Source organism: Rana temporaria, chromosome 5 (assembly GCF_905171775.1).
Source record: "Rana temporaria chromosome 5, aRanTem1.1, whole genome shotgun sequence".
NCBI classification, from domain to species: Eukaryota; Metazoa; Chordata; class Amphibia; order Anura; family Ranidae; genus Rana; species Rana temporaria.
Window position 1 is genome coordinate 41,285,614 of NC_053493.1, and position 18,278 is coordinate 41,303,891.

At 43.1% G+C, this 18,278-nt stretch overlaps 1 protein-coding gene across 2 annotated transcripts in view; it reads right to left on the reverse strand.

Moving 5' to 3' along the window:
- Positions 1-18,278, reverse strand: part of CFAP69 (cilia and flagella associated protein 69) — a 67,666-nt gene that overhangs the window by 39,952 nt on the left and 9,436 nt on the right. For both annotated transcript variants that reach the window (XM_040352445.1, XM_040352444.1), the window contains exons 3-8: positions 17,939-18,004; positions 15,319-15,428; positions 8,822-8,898; positions 4,496-4,594; positions 3,684-3,836; positions 705-879 (exon numbers count right to left, since the gene is read on the reverse strand). In XM_040352445.1, the coding sequence (XP_040208379.1) occupies positions 705-879; positions 3,684-3,836; positions 4,496-4,594; positions 8,822-8,898; positions 15,319-15,428; positions 17,939-18,004 (680 nt within the window). The remainder of the gene's footprint in view (positions 1-704; positions 880-3,683; positions 3,837-4,495; positions 4,595-8,821; positions 8,899-15,318; positions 15,429-17,938; positions 18,005-18,278) is intronic.

The window sequence follows — 18,278 nt, forward strand, 5'->3', positions numbered from 1 at the left end:
GGGAGCCAATGGCTGCGCTGCTATCAATCTATCCAATTAGAACACAAGACACCGGCCGGAGCTGGTGTGCTCGTTCCCGTCGTGGAAAACACAGGGCTGGCTCAGGTAAGTATAACTGGGACTCGGGGGGGGGGGGGGCTGCTGAGTGACAGTAAGGTTTTTCACCTTAATGCATAGAATGCATCTGTATAACTGCCCCCCTCCCCTCCCCCTCTGCTATTAACCTGGTCAGATTTTGTTTCAGGACTGATTGTCATATCAATAAGGTTTACTATAGCTGACCATAGACAAATTACAATCCATCCAAATTTTATTCTGTTTATGGGCAGGTTGGTTGATTCATCATTTACCCTCAGTACAACCAGCCTGCCTTTTTTTCACCCGATCACTGCCAGCAGCTATAGCCACCAGCAGAACACAACAGAGCTTCAGGAGTGATTCCCCATCAGCACTGACAGTATTAATGGGGGAATCAAGCTATTTTCTTTCCTTTAACCCATGGTTGAAGGAAAGAAAATTGTAAAATGTATGGTTAGCTGCCATTTAGTCTACAAGAGATTACCCAAACAATCCATTCTTTCCAGTTAGGCAGACTCTCACACAGCACAGTTGTAATCTGTAATCTGACCGAAAGGATTTAAAACTTTCAACATAAATAAGGGACTGACAGAGTTGTAATGATAAAATATGATAAATGTCCTTACTAGATACATTCTATGTTACTGAGCTGATTAATGATTTCTTCTTTAGGTCCATTTTCCAGTAAATTCCAGAGAATCTCAGAGGAGCGAAAGAGAACCTGTCCAGAGGGGTCGGGGTCATTGAGTCGGGAACAGATTCGGCAGGCAGCTTGCGCTTTGGCCATAAGCTTACAGTTCTCTACATAGAAGGAAGATAAAAGGATTGCAAGTGGTTCATATAGGTTTCCAGTGTGACAGGTCCACTTTAAGATGCTAGATACCCGAAATAGTAGCCTGCCTTGTCTCAGTATTGTTGTTATTTTTAATTTTTTTTATTGATGTAGACATCAAACACAAGTAAATTAAATTGCTTGTGCATCCATGAAGTCTTTTTTTCTCCTAATCACTTTACCAGCATTCAAAATGGCAATTATGTTCTAATAGTGAACTGAGAGGTGACACGACCACGCAACATGACTGCGTACAAAATTGTAGCCATTGCTGTGTGATGTTATGGTAGTCAGCTCACAAAATGTCACGTATGTAGCAGATGTGCGATTTTGGTTCAAATTCATACAAAATTTTTATTATTCGCATGTATACGAATCTCTGAATGACAATACAGTGGAACCTCGGATTGAGAGTAACGCGAGTAACGCGAGTAACGTGGTTGACGAAAGCAAAGTGTTGTCGGAAACCGTATTGTTTCCGCACCGTTACGCCTGGATCTGCTTTTCCTTCTCTTGCTACTTCTTCACTCTCTACCTCAAGTTTTATTGTTGCCGTGTTGGGCAAAATAAAAGCACAAGAAAAGACACCTGCTGTTTGGACACTCCATCATTTGCTAAAGCTCTCATCATCTACCCTAGACGCTCACAGAGGTAACAGGCCATCCCAAATATAACCAGCGGCTCTTTCGGGGGTGAGCGCTACTCTACTTTATGTGATTGTGCTGGATGGAGGTGGATCCATCAGAATCTGACTCATAACATAAGGAATGAATCCACAATTCATTTTGTTCCATTCATTATGTTAGGATTCAGAGATTCTGATGGATCAATCTCCATCCAACCCAAACAGAGTGCAAAAGTAATCTCCTGAAATAATGAATTAACAGGTCAAAACGAATATAGCCATTGCTCTGAAATACGAATCGATTTGGAACAACGAATATTCGAAACGAATCCAAAATGTACAAAACTAATGCCGAAACCAAATCATTCTATCATAACGAATATGATGAAACAAAACTATCACCTTAATGAATGAATCTGAAATTAAACAAAAATTTTCCATCGTGCATATCTCTAGTAGCAGACACTACATTAGTATATATGGAAGATATACAAACTGAAATTTAGCAGGTTGAAGAAACGAAAGTTAATACCTCCAAGGTATTAAATAATGTAAAATGTTATTAGGCCAGGCCACTAGTCCAATGAATTCAATGTGTAATGCCTCCTTATTGTTTTTCCTGCATATATACCAATGCATTTTCGTCGGAATTTCAGGGATTTTCGTGTTTGTTTTAACAAACGATAACGAACGCGCAGAATCCGAAAGTTCCGACATAAAAAAATGCTTTATTTTCGTTTCGTTGCGACAACAGTTTGATATAGATAGAAGATTTGACATGACGGTGACAATAGCGATCTGTGTCTATCAAACTTGCGGTTGAATGTGCCTAACCTAACTCTATTAGTCCAAGATTATTCTACATAGAGAAAAAAGATTCGACATTATAGAGACATGAAGATTCGATTAAGCAGCTAAAAACATACGATCGCCGCGAGCGGACAATTATGATCAAATCGTCCTCCCATAGGCTATAGAAGAATTCTAATGTTGGTTGACTAGTAATTATAATTAATAAATATAATTATTACTAGTCATACAACATTCGAATTCTACTATCGCTTGTGGGCGGGGCATTCGACCGGAAGTGTACAATTGCGGCGTCGTACAGTTTAGCTGCTTCGTCAAATCTTCTTAGAACATTCGACAGACACCATAAGCCGTCAATTGACATATTCGACCTTAATTAATTCGGATTTTTGGACAAATGCATTTTTAACTAAACAAAATAAATAAAAACGAGTAATTAAATAAATGTAGTTTTCGGACGAAACCGAAATTCCGAAACAAAATATTTCAGTGTGCACATGTCTAGTAAGCATCATGTGGAACACCTGTCCAAACTTTATTTTTGGACAAATTGGGTACGGGATGAATCTCTCATTGGGGTAATTTTACCTTACAGAAAATCTTTAATCTTTCAAGTTCCATTCCACTTTAAATATAACCCCAATTCCAAAAAGTTGGGATATTGTGTAAATTCACCATAAAAAAAAAAAACAGAATGCAAAGATTTACAAATCTCATAAACCCATATTTTATTCACAACAGAAAATAGATAACATAACATATCAAATGTTTAAACTGAGAAAATTTACCATTTTAAGAAAAAAATAAGGTGATTTTGAAACTGATGGAGCAACACATCTCAAAAAGTTGCGACAGAGCCATGTTTACCACGATGTAGCATCCCCTCTTCTTTTAACCTTTTTCCGCCTGCTGTATTGTCGAAAAAAGGCTGCAGGGTGGCTCTCCATTTAGGGAGGGCATCTAGGGATGTCTTCCCAGTCGCGCGCCTCATGCGGTGTGATCCTATGACCGCTTGGTTTCCGGACGCTGCGAGTGGCCGAAGTGATAACATGTAAACAAACTGTCATGAATGGCATTGCGATCTCTGTGATTGATCACAGTAATCACATAGCGCAGGGCCATTCACTGCCACCTTGTACCAGGTCATTGCTGTAACCAATCACAGCAATTACAGCAAGCTGTCATGAATGAAAGCCATTCATGACAGTTAAAACTATTGCTGTTACAGTGATCATCACTGTAACAAACAATCACAAAAAAATAAATGTAACCGACTATATATGTAAAAGTGGGACCGTCACATGAGACACTGAGCTTATATAATGTCATCATACATACCAATGGAGTTTGAGAAAAGCTGCAGTACTTTCAGCAGTGCTATCTTCTCCTGCAGTTGATTCTCAAGCAACGTCAGAGACAAAACAAGGGTCTCTGCCATACCCCCCACTTCAGCCATCTGTATCTTGTAAGCGATGCTGGTTGGTTGAAAACCTGTGTAGAAAAATTTGGGCAGACAGCAAATAAATGTTGATAATTTGTACAAATCATCAATAAGATTAATATGCCATTAGAGAATTCACAAGTCAGCACCAACAGCTGCTCTTCTTAAAAGAATATCCAAACCAAAAACTAAAATATATTGCAGGTTACCAGTCCTTAGACATGGTGGCTGCATTAGTTTTATTATTTGAGGCTCACTATATTTTCTGTGCATACTAGCAGATTATGGCAAACATTATAGTCATGCGCTGGTCGGCAAGCAGTTAATAAAACGATGAAATTGGTATTATCAATTTGATTGATTTCTTTGCACCTTTAAACTCCCAATACTGTTCTTTCCTACCACTCATGTTACACATTTTCAGGCAACTCCATTGAAGTCTTATGGGGCCAACAAAGACTTCTGTCTGCCTGAAAAGAAGCTTGTGTATTTTTTGAGTGACAGGCACTTTGCTACAGCTGACAAAACACTCATATGTGAACAGGGGCCATTGAAATGTATAGGATTTTGCCTGCTGTGCATCTTGGAGCTACAAAACTCTCAAGTGTGAATTGAGTGGTATGTTTGAGCTTTTAGCAGGCAACTCATTGAAAAGCTTGACCAGATCTGGTTATTCCATAAAGTGTGTTGTACATTACAGCTTCTGTACCGTCAGCCTGCTGTTTTGTCATCTCTGCATTATAAAAGTTGGCAATGGACTTGCAGATCTGTATCCTGAGTTGAGAACTTGGCACCCTCATCAGGCAGCCTACAAGACAGAAACAAACTATTTTAGCAGTTATTACAAATTAAAATGAACCTGAGAGGACACAAATATAAGACCAGTGCCCATTTATTTTTAAATGGACCTTTAGACCCCTTTCACACTCGGCCACAGACGCGTCATCGGTAAAGCTTTCCCCGACTTGTTCATTCCCCGACTTAGTTGGGGTAGGCGGTACACTTTGGTGGGGGTGGGTCAGCCACGCCATGTGACCTTTGACCTCTGGGAACCCGCCTTCTGACCTTTGGGGGAGGTCCCTGTTCCAATTCCTGAGTCCTAGCCATATTCTTCAATGGGAAACCTGAACCCTAACCCTAACGCTTTACTGTCGATTTAGCTGCGCTTTTTGGCAGTTAGCGGGCACTTTTAACCCCCACTAGCAGCAAAATAAAGGGTTAAAAGCACCAGTGTTGCGGCACTGCCGAAGCGCTTCGGCAACGCTGCCCATTCATTTCAATGGGAGGGCATTTTGGGAGTGGTGTATACAACCCTCCCAAACCACCCCAAAGATGCTGTTGGCAGGACTTTTTCTAACGTCCCGCAAGCTCACCACCCCAGTGTGAAAGCACTCAGGCTTTCACACTAGGGAGGCATGGGAGGCGTTTTTCAGGCGCTATTTTTAGCGCTTAAACGCCTGAATAATAACGCCTTCAGTGTGAAAGGGATCTTTTACCACACTTCCAAGTGTTCAGAAAAGCACAATCCTTGTGTATTACATTTAGAAAGAAAAAATCTAGGTGCCTGAGAACTTGTGAATGTGTGACGTGCAGTGCCCCATAGGACATGTAGTCCTGGACAGAAGAAGGAAGGGAGTGATCCTAAAGATAGAAGTGTTTTTACCTTCCCAGATAGCAAGTAATTGTGCTGCAAGTTTGAAAATGACTTGCTAAGCTATTGCTAGACTTGCCAGGCTTTACAAGTTTGTTGCACAATTGCAGCAAGTCCACATTGCAAGTTGTGGTTCAGTTATTTTGTGAATTAGTCCTCCCACCACAGGGGTCACTGTGGCTGAATTACTAGAACTTGTGCTTCAAGTGCTCTGCAGTGTTGCTCATCTTACTTTTAAAAAGTAATTAGTTACAGTTACAAATTACTTCTCCGAAAAAGTAATTGCGTTAGTGACTCCATTGAAAAAGTAATTAGTTACTCAGCAAAGTAACTGACTTTTTTTTTATATTCTACAATGCTTTGTTGAGATCATTTCCTTTCTAGAATGCAGGTGACGGGCGCTTGCCAGGGAGCAGTGAGTTAATACTCCAAGACAAAAGAATGCCAGATCCTTGAGAGAAGAAAACCGGAAACAAATGGTGATTTCGTGTATATCGCAGAGTAGGTGCATCCGTCCCACCATGTATGTCCAGCTAATAGGACTTAAAACCCTTATCCATCTGCTATATATTACATCCAAATTATTAACTGGATTAAAATGTATGTTTATAATATACATTCCCTTGACATTTACAGAGTCTGTAAATTAAAATATTATATTAGGCGTTATTAGAATTTTCTATAGTTTATTGTTTATTATTTTATTTATCTTATATAAGCTTTATTAGATGCAACAATTTGTTAGTATGGAGACCCCCCCAGGGATCTGGAATGGGGATGTCAGATTTGTCTTTGTTGTCTGATGAAGAGATGAAATCACTGACCAAAAATAACCTGCTGATCATTGGTCTGTATAGGTGTCCTGCACTTACCATGTTGACCACTAGATGTTGCTGTGTACACTGTGTTGTATAGGGAACGTTTGTACTGTGGAACATTTTGTTCCGGCCATGTGTTCCCCGGATCATTGATCAGGTTGGGCACACAGTATAACATATTCATATTCACAGCGCCGGCAGAAGCAATTACTCTGCTGCCATCTAGTGGCGGTAGATGTAATTGCGGTAACGCCGCCTGAGTAATGGGAATGGCGTTACCATGAGGGGAAGAGTAATCAGTTAGATTACTCGTTACCCTCAAAAGGTAACTGCGTTAAGTAACAGCGTTTACTTTAACGCAGTTACTGACAACACTGGTGCTCTGCAAGTGTATAATTTGCCAGTGAAAATGTGCAGCAAGATAACAGACTTGCAATTCAACACTGCCACAAATTTGGGGCAACTTATTCTTGCTACCTGGGTTGCTATAGGGGGCACTCTATACTATACTTTTTGGCTTGCTATAGGGGCACTCTGAAGGCAGGGGCAGCCAGAAGCACTGATGGTTGCTACCCAGATAGCAAGTATAACTTGTCACAAATGTGTGGTAGTGTTGAATTATAAGCCTGTTAAAGCCTGTTAAATTGCTGTACATTTACACTGGCAAGTTGCACATTTGCAGAGCACTTAAAGCACAAGTTCTAGTTGACACTTTTCCAATTTGTAGCAAATTTGCATGGCAAGTCTCTAACAAGAGCAAAGTTGTAGTGGTACGTCTACAGCAAGAGCTCTGCAAGTCTAAAGCATGAAAATTCAGCCACAGTGACCCCTGTGGTGGGAGGACTATTGCACAACATAACTGAACCAGAACTTGCAAAATGTTAAAAAGTTGATCTGGAGTCTTGCAATGTGGACTTGCTGCAATTGTGCAACAAACTTGTGAAGCCTGGCAAGTCTAGCAATAGCTTAACAAGTCATTTTCAAACTTGCACTGTTGCTTACTATCTGGGTATGAGGGCACTCTGCATAGGGGAGGAGCCAGGACCGCCGGCAGGGGATCTAAGAGGATGCTTAGAGCTGCTCTGTGCAAAACCATTGCACAGAGTAGGCAAGTATAACGTGTGTTATTAAAAAAAAAAAAAAACACACACCTTTACAGTCCCTTTAAAAAAAATATATAAAAAATAATCAATATACTATATAGGTAGGTACAATGACATGAATTAATAAATCTTGTAACCCTTGAACAGAATTAAAATACAACTGATAAAAAAAGCCATCATACTGTCAATGAAAATAAAAACAATACAGTAAAACCTTGGTTTGCGAGCATAATTTGTTCCAGAAACATGCTTGTAATCCAAAGCACTTGTATATCAAAGCATTTTTTTTTTACAGAGTATAAAAGAGAAGAGAGGCACCTCTAAGGCCCCGTACACACGACCGAGTTTCTCAGCAGAATTCAGCCAGAAACTCGATCGGAGCTGTATTCTGCCGAGAAACCCGGTCGTGTGTACACTTTTGGCCGAGGAAACCGACGAGGATCTCGTCGAGCCAAATAGAGAACATGTTCTCTATTTCCTCGTTAGTCAATGAGGAAACTTGGCTCGCCGAGATCCTCGGCGGCTTCACAAGGAACTCGACGAGCAAAACGATGTGTTTTGCCCGTCGAGTTTCTCGGACGTGTGTACGGGGCCTAAGGCCTCGTACACACGACCGTTTTCCTCGACAAAATTCATCAAGAAAAATGCCAAGTTTGCCAAGGGAAACTGTGTGTATGTTTTTCGTCGAGAAAACCGTTGACGAACATGTTCTCTTTTTTCTCGTCGGGAGTCTCAATTTCCTCGTCGTGTTTCTCGTCGGGCTGGTTTACGACGAGAAACACGTTCGTGTGTATACTTAGAAACCCGCGCATGCTCAGAATAAAGTATGAGACGGGAGCGCACCTTCAGTAAAAGTAGCGTTCGTAATGGAGATAGCACATTCGTCACGCTGTAACAGACTAAAAAGCGTGAATCGTCTTTCACCAAACTTTTACTTAACACGCAGTAACATGAGATTAGCAAAAGCAGCCCCAAGGGTGGCGCCAGTGGAATCAAACTTCCCCTTTATAGTGCCGTTGTACGTGTTGTACGTCACCGCGTTTGAGAACGACGAGATTTTGTCTTGAGAGTGTGTACGCAAAGAAAGCTTGACAAGATTCTCGACAAGCCTGACAAGAACCTCGCAGAGGAAAACGACGTTTCATTTACGACGAGATTCTCGGTCGTGTGTACGAGGCCTAAATGTAGCAATAAGTTGCTAAATGTTGTACCTTCATTAAATGTAACCATATTGCTACACTTAGAGGCTCCTCTTTTATACTCAGTTGTGACATGACGCTACTCTTATATCCAGACATCGCTTGTATATCAAGGTAAAATTTATTAAAACATTTTGCTTGTCTTGCAAAACACTCTCAAACCAAGGTTTTACTGTACTCAATGGATATAAATGTGCTATTTTAGGATTTTATTGTTGATGCTTGAGATCCATGATTTTCATGATGCCTGCTAAAACCACTTACCCAACTGTGAAAATGAATCTGCAACATCCTGTGCATACTTGGCTTCATCTGACATCCTCTCTTTCAGAAATGGAAGGCTAAAAATACAACAAACAATGAGACCAAATTGTAAACCAACCATCAATTCACCAACATCACCTAAACCAACTTACCTTCAGTCTTAGGCCGCGTACACACGGTCACACGGTCGGTCCATCCGATGAGAACGGTCTGAAGCAGACTGATGTGCCTACACACCATTAGCTAGATTCACAAAGAGTTAAGCCCGCGTATCAGTAGATACGCCGTCGTAACTCTGAATCAAAGCCGTCGTACATTAAGTGTATTCTCAAATTGAGATACACTTAAATGTAGCTAAGATAGGACGGCCTGCGCCGTTGTATCTTAGCTGTCTAGTTCCGCCGGCCGCTAGGGGCGTGAACGCTGATTTACGCCTAGAATGCGTAAATCAGCGAGATACGCCTACCCGTCGCAGTAAAGATACGCCGTTTACGTAAGGCATTTTCAGGCGTAAAGTTAGTCGAACAAAAAGCTGGCCTAGCCAATGTTAAGTATGGAGGTCGTTCCCGTGTCGAATTTTGAAAATTTTATGTCGTTTGTGCAAGTCGTCCGTGAATGGGGCTCGACGTAATTTACGTTCACGTCGAAACCAATAAGTCCTTGCGGCGTACTTTGGAGCAATGCACACGGACCGCGCATGCGCCGTTCATTAAAAATGTCAATCACGTCGGGTCATGGTTTATTTACATAAAACACGCCCACCTCTTCACAATTTGAATTAGGCATGCTTACGCCGGCCCATTTACGCTACGCCGCTGTAACTTAGGAGGCAAGTGCTTTGTGAATACAGCACTTGCCTCTCTGACTTACAGCGGCGTAGCGTAAATACGATACGCTACGCCGGCTCAAAAATACGCCGCCCTACGTGAATCCAGCTACATCAGTTCAAAAACCGATCGAGTCCAAGGCGGTGACGTAAAACACAATGACGTGCAGAGAAAAATGAAGTTCAATGCTTCCAAGCATGCGTCGACTTGATTCTGAGCATGCACGGGTTTGGAACCGATGCTTTTGCGTACTAACCATCGGTTTTGACCTATCGGTTAGGCGTTCATCGGTTGAATTTTAAAGCAAGTTCTAAATTTTTGGACCGAAGGATAACGGACCAATGGGGCCCACACACGGTCGGTTTGGACCGATGAAACGGTCCTTCAGTCCGTTTTCATCGGTTTGGTCCAATCGTGTGTACAGGGCCTTACACAGTTCTACCAGCTCTTCTCCTGGACGTAAACGACGTAAATCCCGATTCGCAGACGACTTACGCAAACGACGTTAAAATTTCAAACCTTGCGGCGGGAACGGCGGCCATACTTTAACATTGTTATTCCACCTAATAGGTGGAATAACTTTAGGCCTGTAAAGGCCTTACGGAAACGACGTAATTCGACTGCGGCGGCCGGGCGTACGTTCGTGAATCGGCATACAAACTAATTTACATAATCTACGCCGGCCGCAATGGAAGCGCCACCTAGCGGCCATCCGAAAAATTGCAATCTAAGATAGGACGGCGCAAGCAATCTCTGTTTGAGCATACGCTTAAACATACGGCGGCGTAGATTCTGAGTTAGGCCGGCTTATCTACTGATAAGCCGGCCTAACTCTACCTGAATCTACCCAACTGACTTTGGATTTCACTGCACACTGTGAGCTTCTCAATGGACAATGTAAATTAGAAGCTGCAACAAGTCAGATAGAGCCCTCCTGCAGGGCTACTCAGCATGGACGATGAATCTCCTTCCTATAGCTATTGTATTTTGACAGCTGGCGCCACCAGCGATCAAAATATCCAAACAGTGGCTGCATTTGATTGGTTGAAGACGCTATTTGGCCAACCACCACTTTTCCAATTTTTCAAGGGAGGCTGGGTGGAAGGTGGCCACTCACTGAACAAATTTTGGACAGTTTATCAGAAACCATCTGAAATTCAATCTGTGTATGGTCAGCATTAAAAAGGCTTATTTTAGCATTATGCAGTACAGCAGTGAATAGTACTATAGCAACTATAATGCCGCCTACACACGACCGTTTTTCACGATGAGAAAAATGCAATTTTTTTAATTAGTTATGAAAAATGGTCGTGTGTGGGCTCCAGAGCATTTTTCCTCGACGAGAAAAATGGGCATTAAAAATTTAGAACCTGCTCTATTTTTTCTCGTTGTTTTTCAAGTCGTCGTTTTTCTCGTATTGAAAAACGCTTGTGTGTAGGCTTTAACGAGGGGGGGGGGGGGAAACGCGCATTCTCAGAAGCAAGTTATGAGACGGGAAATTAGAATAATCAGCCCAAAAGGTGGTACCATTCAAATGGAACTTCCCTTTTATAGTGCCGTCGTACGTGTTGTATGTCACTGCGCTTTGCTTGAGCATTTTTTATCACGATCGTGTGTATGCAAGGCAGGCTTGAGAGGAATCACGTCGAGAAAAAGGTTGTTTTTTCCATGACATGAAAAACGGTCACATTACACCTTCAGACCAAGATTGCTGGCCCACATTAATGGCCATTTCACAGGTTTTACTAGTTTTTCTTGGGGACACCCTCATAACTTATGGATCAAAGCTGTGTTTTTCCAAGATCCCCTGTTCAGTAGTACCCCCAGCTCGGCTGATTTCCCACTCAGTGGTAACCCCCAGCTCTGCTGATCCCCCACTCAGTGGTAACCCCCAGCTCAGCTGATCCCCCACTCAGTGGTAACCCCCACTCAGTGGTAACCCCCAGCTCTGCTGATCCCCCACTCAGTGGTAACCCCCAGCTCTGCTGATCCCCCACTCAGTGGTAACCCCCAGCTCTGCTGATCCCCCACTCAGTGGTAACCCCCAGCTCTGCTGATCCCCCACTCAGTGGTAACCCCCAGCTCAGCTGATCCCCCACTCAGTGGTAACCCCCAGCTCAGCTGATCCCCCACTCAGTGGTAACCCCCAGCTCTGCTGATCCTCTGGTTTTGTAATTCTCCTTTTTCGCGGGTTCCCACACATCTCCAGCTATACTGCTCCCACGCTGCACACTGTGTGTGACATTGCTAGTTTCTCCTGCTCTGGTACCCCATCTCTGCTGATTATTTGCCACTTGGTCCTTTTTCTTCAGTCCCAGCTCACCTTCTGCTATAGCGTTCCCATATTGCACACCACCTGTGCCGTCTGCTAGTTGCTCCACTCCAGTCCAGACCTTGCTTACCTTCCTTCTACTTTACGCTGCACACCTGATGTGACTTCTGCACCAGACACTTCCGGAATATATACACATGAACTGGAAGTCACTGCTGATTATGCCTTTCCAGTTCGCTTATTGGTTTCCCAGTGTATCCTAAGATATCTCATACTTGCAATACCCCCAAAACAACAAAGCGAAGCTAAAGCTGAGCAAAAGCTACAGGTGGTTTAGGCAAACTTTGTCATAGACTTCTATGGAGGCTTTGAAGACACTTTGAAACACGAAGAAAGCGACACGGGGTATCATTTTTGAAGCGAGGCAAAGCAAGACAAAAACACAACGTGTAAACAGGACTGTAAGCTAATAATTTTTAGTGAGAGGTGCTTTGATTGGCATTCAAAGTGCTTCAAAAAAGCGTGTTTAATGCCACATTTTGAAGCAAGTGTAAATGAGCCCTTATTGTAAACAGGTAGCTGGTGGTGTGTTCCTGTGGGTCACGGAGCTCCGATTTCTCCCGAAGACAATAGTTGACAGCTGTCAGCTGGTCAGTATAAATATGGAGGGTGATTCTTCCTAGCACTACATTCTAAAAACAAGAATAGTAGCAAGCAATGCTCTGCCTGCTTGTGTCTGGTGCTCCTTTATTTGTGACGTCATTATTAGACTTGTAGTGTGTGGTCATCACCTTGTTCTACATTTTCCAGCACAGCATATGAACTGAACATATCCTGATAAGATAAAATACTAAAGATGAAAGCTCTACACTGCTGCCTCCTGCTGGTTGGATGGGATATTGTGTTATTTATACAAATTCAACAGTTCATGCCTTCCATCCTCACATTGTACAGTGACATAGCCAAAATACAAAACAACCTTGGCGGAATTTTCTTTCATAGTTTCTATGTCACATTACAGACAACTTGACTGAAAAATTGACTTTTGTTCAGCCAGATGGTGCCAATGGGGCCACAAAAGGCTCAAATTTCAACCAATTCAGCAAGAATCAGCCAAAATTGGAGCCGTCATTGACAGCCTTTAGGATCTGTGTGGATGGACTTTTGTGGGTTTGGCACTCTCATACAAATCTATGAGAATATAAAATCTATTTGAAGCAGGTGGTCAGAATCTGGGCAGAAAATTGTCATCTGAACAGTGACTGCATCCAATCAGATGCAAACACTATTCAGATATTCTGACAGCCGCGGGTGCTGGCTGTCAGAATACAATAGCCAGCAGAGGAGATGTCTCCATCCACACTGCTTAGTCTGTACATGGCAATCCATTAGATTTCTCTCGATTAGCCTGCAAGCTAAACGAATAAATCTATATATATATTTTTATCTGTATTCCGTTGGGTTTTCTGCCTGGTTCATCATATTGGATTTTTTTCTCACTGTGTCCGTTCGCTTTTGGGGATGCAATCATCAAAAGTTTGTACCGACTCGCCTTTATTTAAAAGGAATTTTTTTGTCACAAACATATAAAAATATTAAACATTTATATTCTTATGCAATGAGCAGAGCACTCTGATCCCTCTTGTATTGAATTGAATTTTATTGTAATTGTACTCTCTTCCCCCATGTTGTAAAGCGATGAGCAAACTTGTTGGCGCTATAAAAATCTTGTATAATAATAATGTAGTTAAATGAAAGACCACAATTTGTAATGAATTTATATTCAAAATTATCCTATACCAAAGCTCCATTATAACTGCACTATGCAAAATATTTGGGTGGAGTTACCCCTTAACCGCTTGGAGCTCCGGCCATTGAACAATGACGGCCACAAGGTAGCTCTACAATGCCGGGAGGACGTCTATTGACGTCCTCGGCTCCTCCGGCCACTGGGGGGCGTGTGCACGCCCGCCGTGTCACTGACGTGCTGATGCGCGTGCCTGGCGGCCACGATGTCCGCCACTTACCCGCAAGGACATGGATAACACGGTCGAACTCACGGAGCTCGCAGCTAGCCCACAATGCCACATCCTAAAGGGGACGTACCTGTACGGCCAATTGCCCAGCCTCGCCATTGTGCCGACGTATAGCATCGTGAGCTGGTCGCAAAGCGGCTAACAAAAGTTCTGAAGTTTCTTTGGGGTGATTGCTGCGTGTAGAGCAGCCCATTCAGGTGGATGGACTGCCCTATGTGTGATGAGTAAAAATGCTCTAAAACGCCTCCCCACCTCGCAAAAAAAAAAAAATGTGGGAATGCCTGTTCCCGCTATGCAGAGATGTGAATGGGGCTTCACAACTGAGTGTTTATGTCCACTCCCTTCTATGTACTTGTATAAAGATGGCCATACACTATGCAATCTGATTGCACATTGTGGGCCGGATTCAAGAAGCACTTGCGCCCGTGCAACCATAGGTTGCGCGGCGCAAGTGCTTACTTGCTCCGGTGTAACGAGTGCTCCTGATTCAGGAACCTCGTTACACCGACTGCAGCCTAGGATATGACAGACATAAGCCTCCTTATGCCTTCATATCTCAGGCTGCATTCTTGCGTTGGCCGCTAGGGGGCGCGGCCATTGTGATCGGCGTATAGTATGCAAATTGCATACTACCACCGATTCACAAAAGTTGCGCGGGCCCTGCGCACGCAAGGTACGGAGTTTCCGTACGGCGACTTTAGCGCAAGGTTGCTCCTGCTATAGCAGGGGCAACCAATGCTAAAGGATAGCCGCCCTTCCCGCTCGTGAAATTTAAATTTCACGTCGTTTACGTAAGTAATTCGTGAATGGCGCTGGACGCCATTCACGTTCACTTAGAAGCAAATGACGTCCTTGCGACGTCATTTGCCGCAATGCACGTCGGGAAAGTTTCCCGACGGAGCATGCGCTGTTCGCTCGGCGCGGGAGCGCGCCTAATTTAAATGATTCCCGCCCCCGGCGGGATCATTTACATTAGGCAGCCTTACGCCCGGCTATTTAGCATATCGCCGGCGCAATTTACGGAGCTACTGCTCCGTGAATCGCGGGCATTTCAAAATATTTGCGTGGGCGCAGAGCAAAACTCGTTGCCCTTTGCCCACGCAAATATTGCGCGGATCTACCTGAATCTGGCCCTGTGTATTTAGTGAGAAGGGTGATCACTGATTAATTGCATTTCATTTCATGTAAAAAATGTGCAGCTGGGAGTGGGAGGGTGGATGATGCAGGGTGTGTGCTAAAGAGATCAGCTGATCAACTTCTTGCTGTGTCATGACCTACAATCTGTAAGGAGGTCAGTCTCTTCTCTGGGTTTACAACAACTTTAATTTTTGTTTATGGGTTCACCTAAAGACATCTACTTACCCGCACAGCTTCACAATGTCACACATTGGATCTATGTATACTGCATGGTCTCCTGCCCTTGCTGCACAGATGTTTAAAATGTTCATTATCTGTTGAAGATCCTTCAAGAACTTTATTACATGTTAACATTAAGGAAAAACACACAACTAATATGGAATAGCACATACTAAGGATAGGATGGAAATACCTGGGTCCAGGGAACTAATCCAAATGCTCTGTGGGGTCAGGAAGGAATTTGTTTTCTCAATGAGTCAAAACTGATCACAGAACTGAAATATTACATTTGGAGGGAGCTGGGTGCATGCTTGTTCCAGGTCAGTGACTCAACATGTAGTAAAACCGGTATAAGGAAAGCAGCCATTGGGGTTGATTTGCTAAAACCGGAGAGTGCAAAATCTGGTGCAGCTTTGCATATAAACCAATCAGCTTCCAGGTTTTATTGTTAAAGCCTAATTGATATATTCATTGTATCTCTCTATTGAGAGCCAAATGGTTCTTATGCAGAATTGCACTCTCCAGTTTTAGTAAATCAACCACAATGGCTTGAATCCGATTAGTTACTGTGAGGCAGTAGAGTCAGTTCTTACAGCATGTCAATGAGGCCAGGAGCAGGCCCCAGGACTACATCATATTGTGATGAAACGCGTCGGAGGGAGGAGCAAGCTGATGTCACCACATTGCTATGAACCTGCAGGGACAGGCGTTTTGCTATAGCCGGCCAGCTTTAATTCATATGCTGTTTTTAAAGCTCCTTGAGTAAGTGTATTACTTTTATTTGATAAATTATTCCTTTGGTTTTATGCTATGGCGAGTCTGTTTTCTCCTTGGGTCATTTGGAGTTCCATCTCTGACTGAGAATGATCCGCCTTTAACCACTTAAGACCCGGACCTTTATGCAGCTAAAGGACCCGGCCAGTTTTTGCGATTCGGCACTGCGTCGCTTTAACTGACAATTGCGCGGTCGTGCGATGTGGCTCTCAAACAAAATTGGCGTCCTTTTTTTCCCCACAAATAGAGCTTTCTTTTGGTGGTATTTGATCACCTCTGCGGTTTTTATTTTTTGCGCTATAAACAAAAAAAAAATTTCCTCAGTTTAGGCAGATACGTATTCTTCTACCTATTTTTGGTAAAAAAAAAAAAAAAAAAAAAAAAATCGCAATAAGCGTTTATAGCATTAAATTTATAGCATTTACAAAATAGGGGATAGTTTTATTGCATTTTTATTATAATTTTTTTACTACTAATGGCGGCGATCAGCGATTTTTTTCGTGACTGGGACATTATGGCGGACACTTCGGACAATTTTGGGGACCATTGTCATTTTTCACAGCAAAAAATGCATTAAAAATGCATTGTTTACTGGGAAAATGACAATTGCAGTTTGGTAGAAAACCACAAGGGGGCGCTGAAGGGGTTATGTGTGACCCCATGTCTGTTTCTAACTGTAGGGGGGTGTGGCTGTAGGTGTGACGTCATTGATTGTGTTTCCCTATAAAAGGGAACACGGCATCGATCCAGCGGCGATCGGTCCGCGGGTCCCGCGGTCACGGAGCTTCGGACCGGGTCGCGGGCGCGCGCCCGCGACCCACGGCTGGGCACTTAAAGACGTACCTTTACGTGCTTGTGCCCAGCCGTGCCATTCTGCCGACGTAAATGTGCAGGAGGCGGTCCTTAAGTGGTTAAAGTGATACTATAGGTTCACGTTTAAAAAAACAAATACGTCATACTTGCCTCCACTATGCAGTTCGTTTTGCACAGAGTGGCCCCGATCGTCCTCCTCTGGGGTCCCACGGTGGCTCTCGTGGCTCCTCCCCGCAATAGATAACCCCCTCTGGGAAGCTCTCTCCCGAGGAGGTTACTTTGCGGGCACGCTCCCTTGTCATACACTCAGCGTACATAGCCGTTGAGTCTATGATTTGGCCCCGCCCACCGGCGGCTGCGTCATTGGATTTGATTGACAGCAGCGGGAGCCAATGGCTGCTATCAATCTATCCAGTGAAGAGCCAAGAAACCGTGGGGAAAGCAATGGGCGATTGCGCCCACGAAAGTTCGGGGCTCAGGTAAGTAAAACGGGGGCTCGGGGGCCGGACACTGCAAGGTGTTTTTTTACCTTAATGCATAGGATGTATTAAGGTGAAAAAACACGAGGGTTTACAACCCCTTTAAGTTCAACGTCACCTGTCCTGCCCCTTCATAGGTGGTCTCTGATAGGGAGTTGCTGTCTGAATCTAATCAGTGATCAAAGGCCCAGGCTGGGTTATTAGCCGCATGCACTATCCAGCTTTCTTTTTGGCAAGCCTAAAATCAATGTGGTGAGGGATTGTCGTGTCTGTGAGTCACTGTCACACGGAGAAGATTCTGAAAAGCGATTTATTCACTTTTTGGAGCGATTTACACAACTTTACTTTGCACCTTCACGTGTGTATTGACGTTTGTTAAGACTCTAAAAAATTATTCACACACTTTGAAGAGCGATTCACACTATCACAAGGAATTGATTCTCAAGATAATATATTGCGGTTTGCTCTCTATGTAACTTGCTGGATATGCCGCAGTGGTAGAAAGAATACTGGTGATTAGAGTATTAATAGAAATAATAAACAAAGATGCAAAAGGATACAATACCGTTACAATATGTTCTGGCAACTTTCTTTAAAACTCTGACATGTCTCTCTACTAAATCTCTCTGTAAGAAAACAAAACAAAAAAATACATTAGGTAAGACAGAGCAAACAAAGCATTAGGCAAATCACATGGGCAATTTATACAAGATATAAAATCGCTGCAACGTATCGCTAATACTAGCGATTAGTGGCGATTTCTAGCTAGTGTTTTATTCAAGTTGCCAGCAATTAGTTGCTGCTACAGCATAGGGAACCTCGTCCTGCTCTGATCTGTGTTGTATTACTTTACCAAAACTGCATGCATGTTGTTCTTAAAATTGCTGCTCTGTGCCCAAT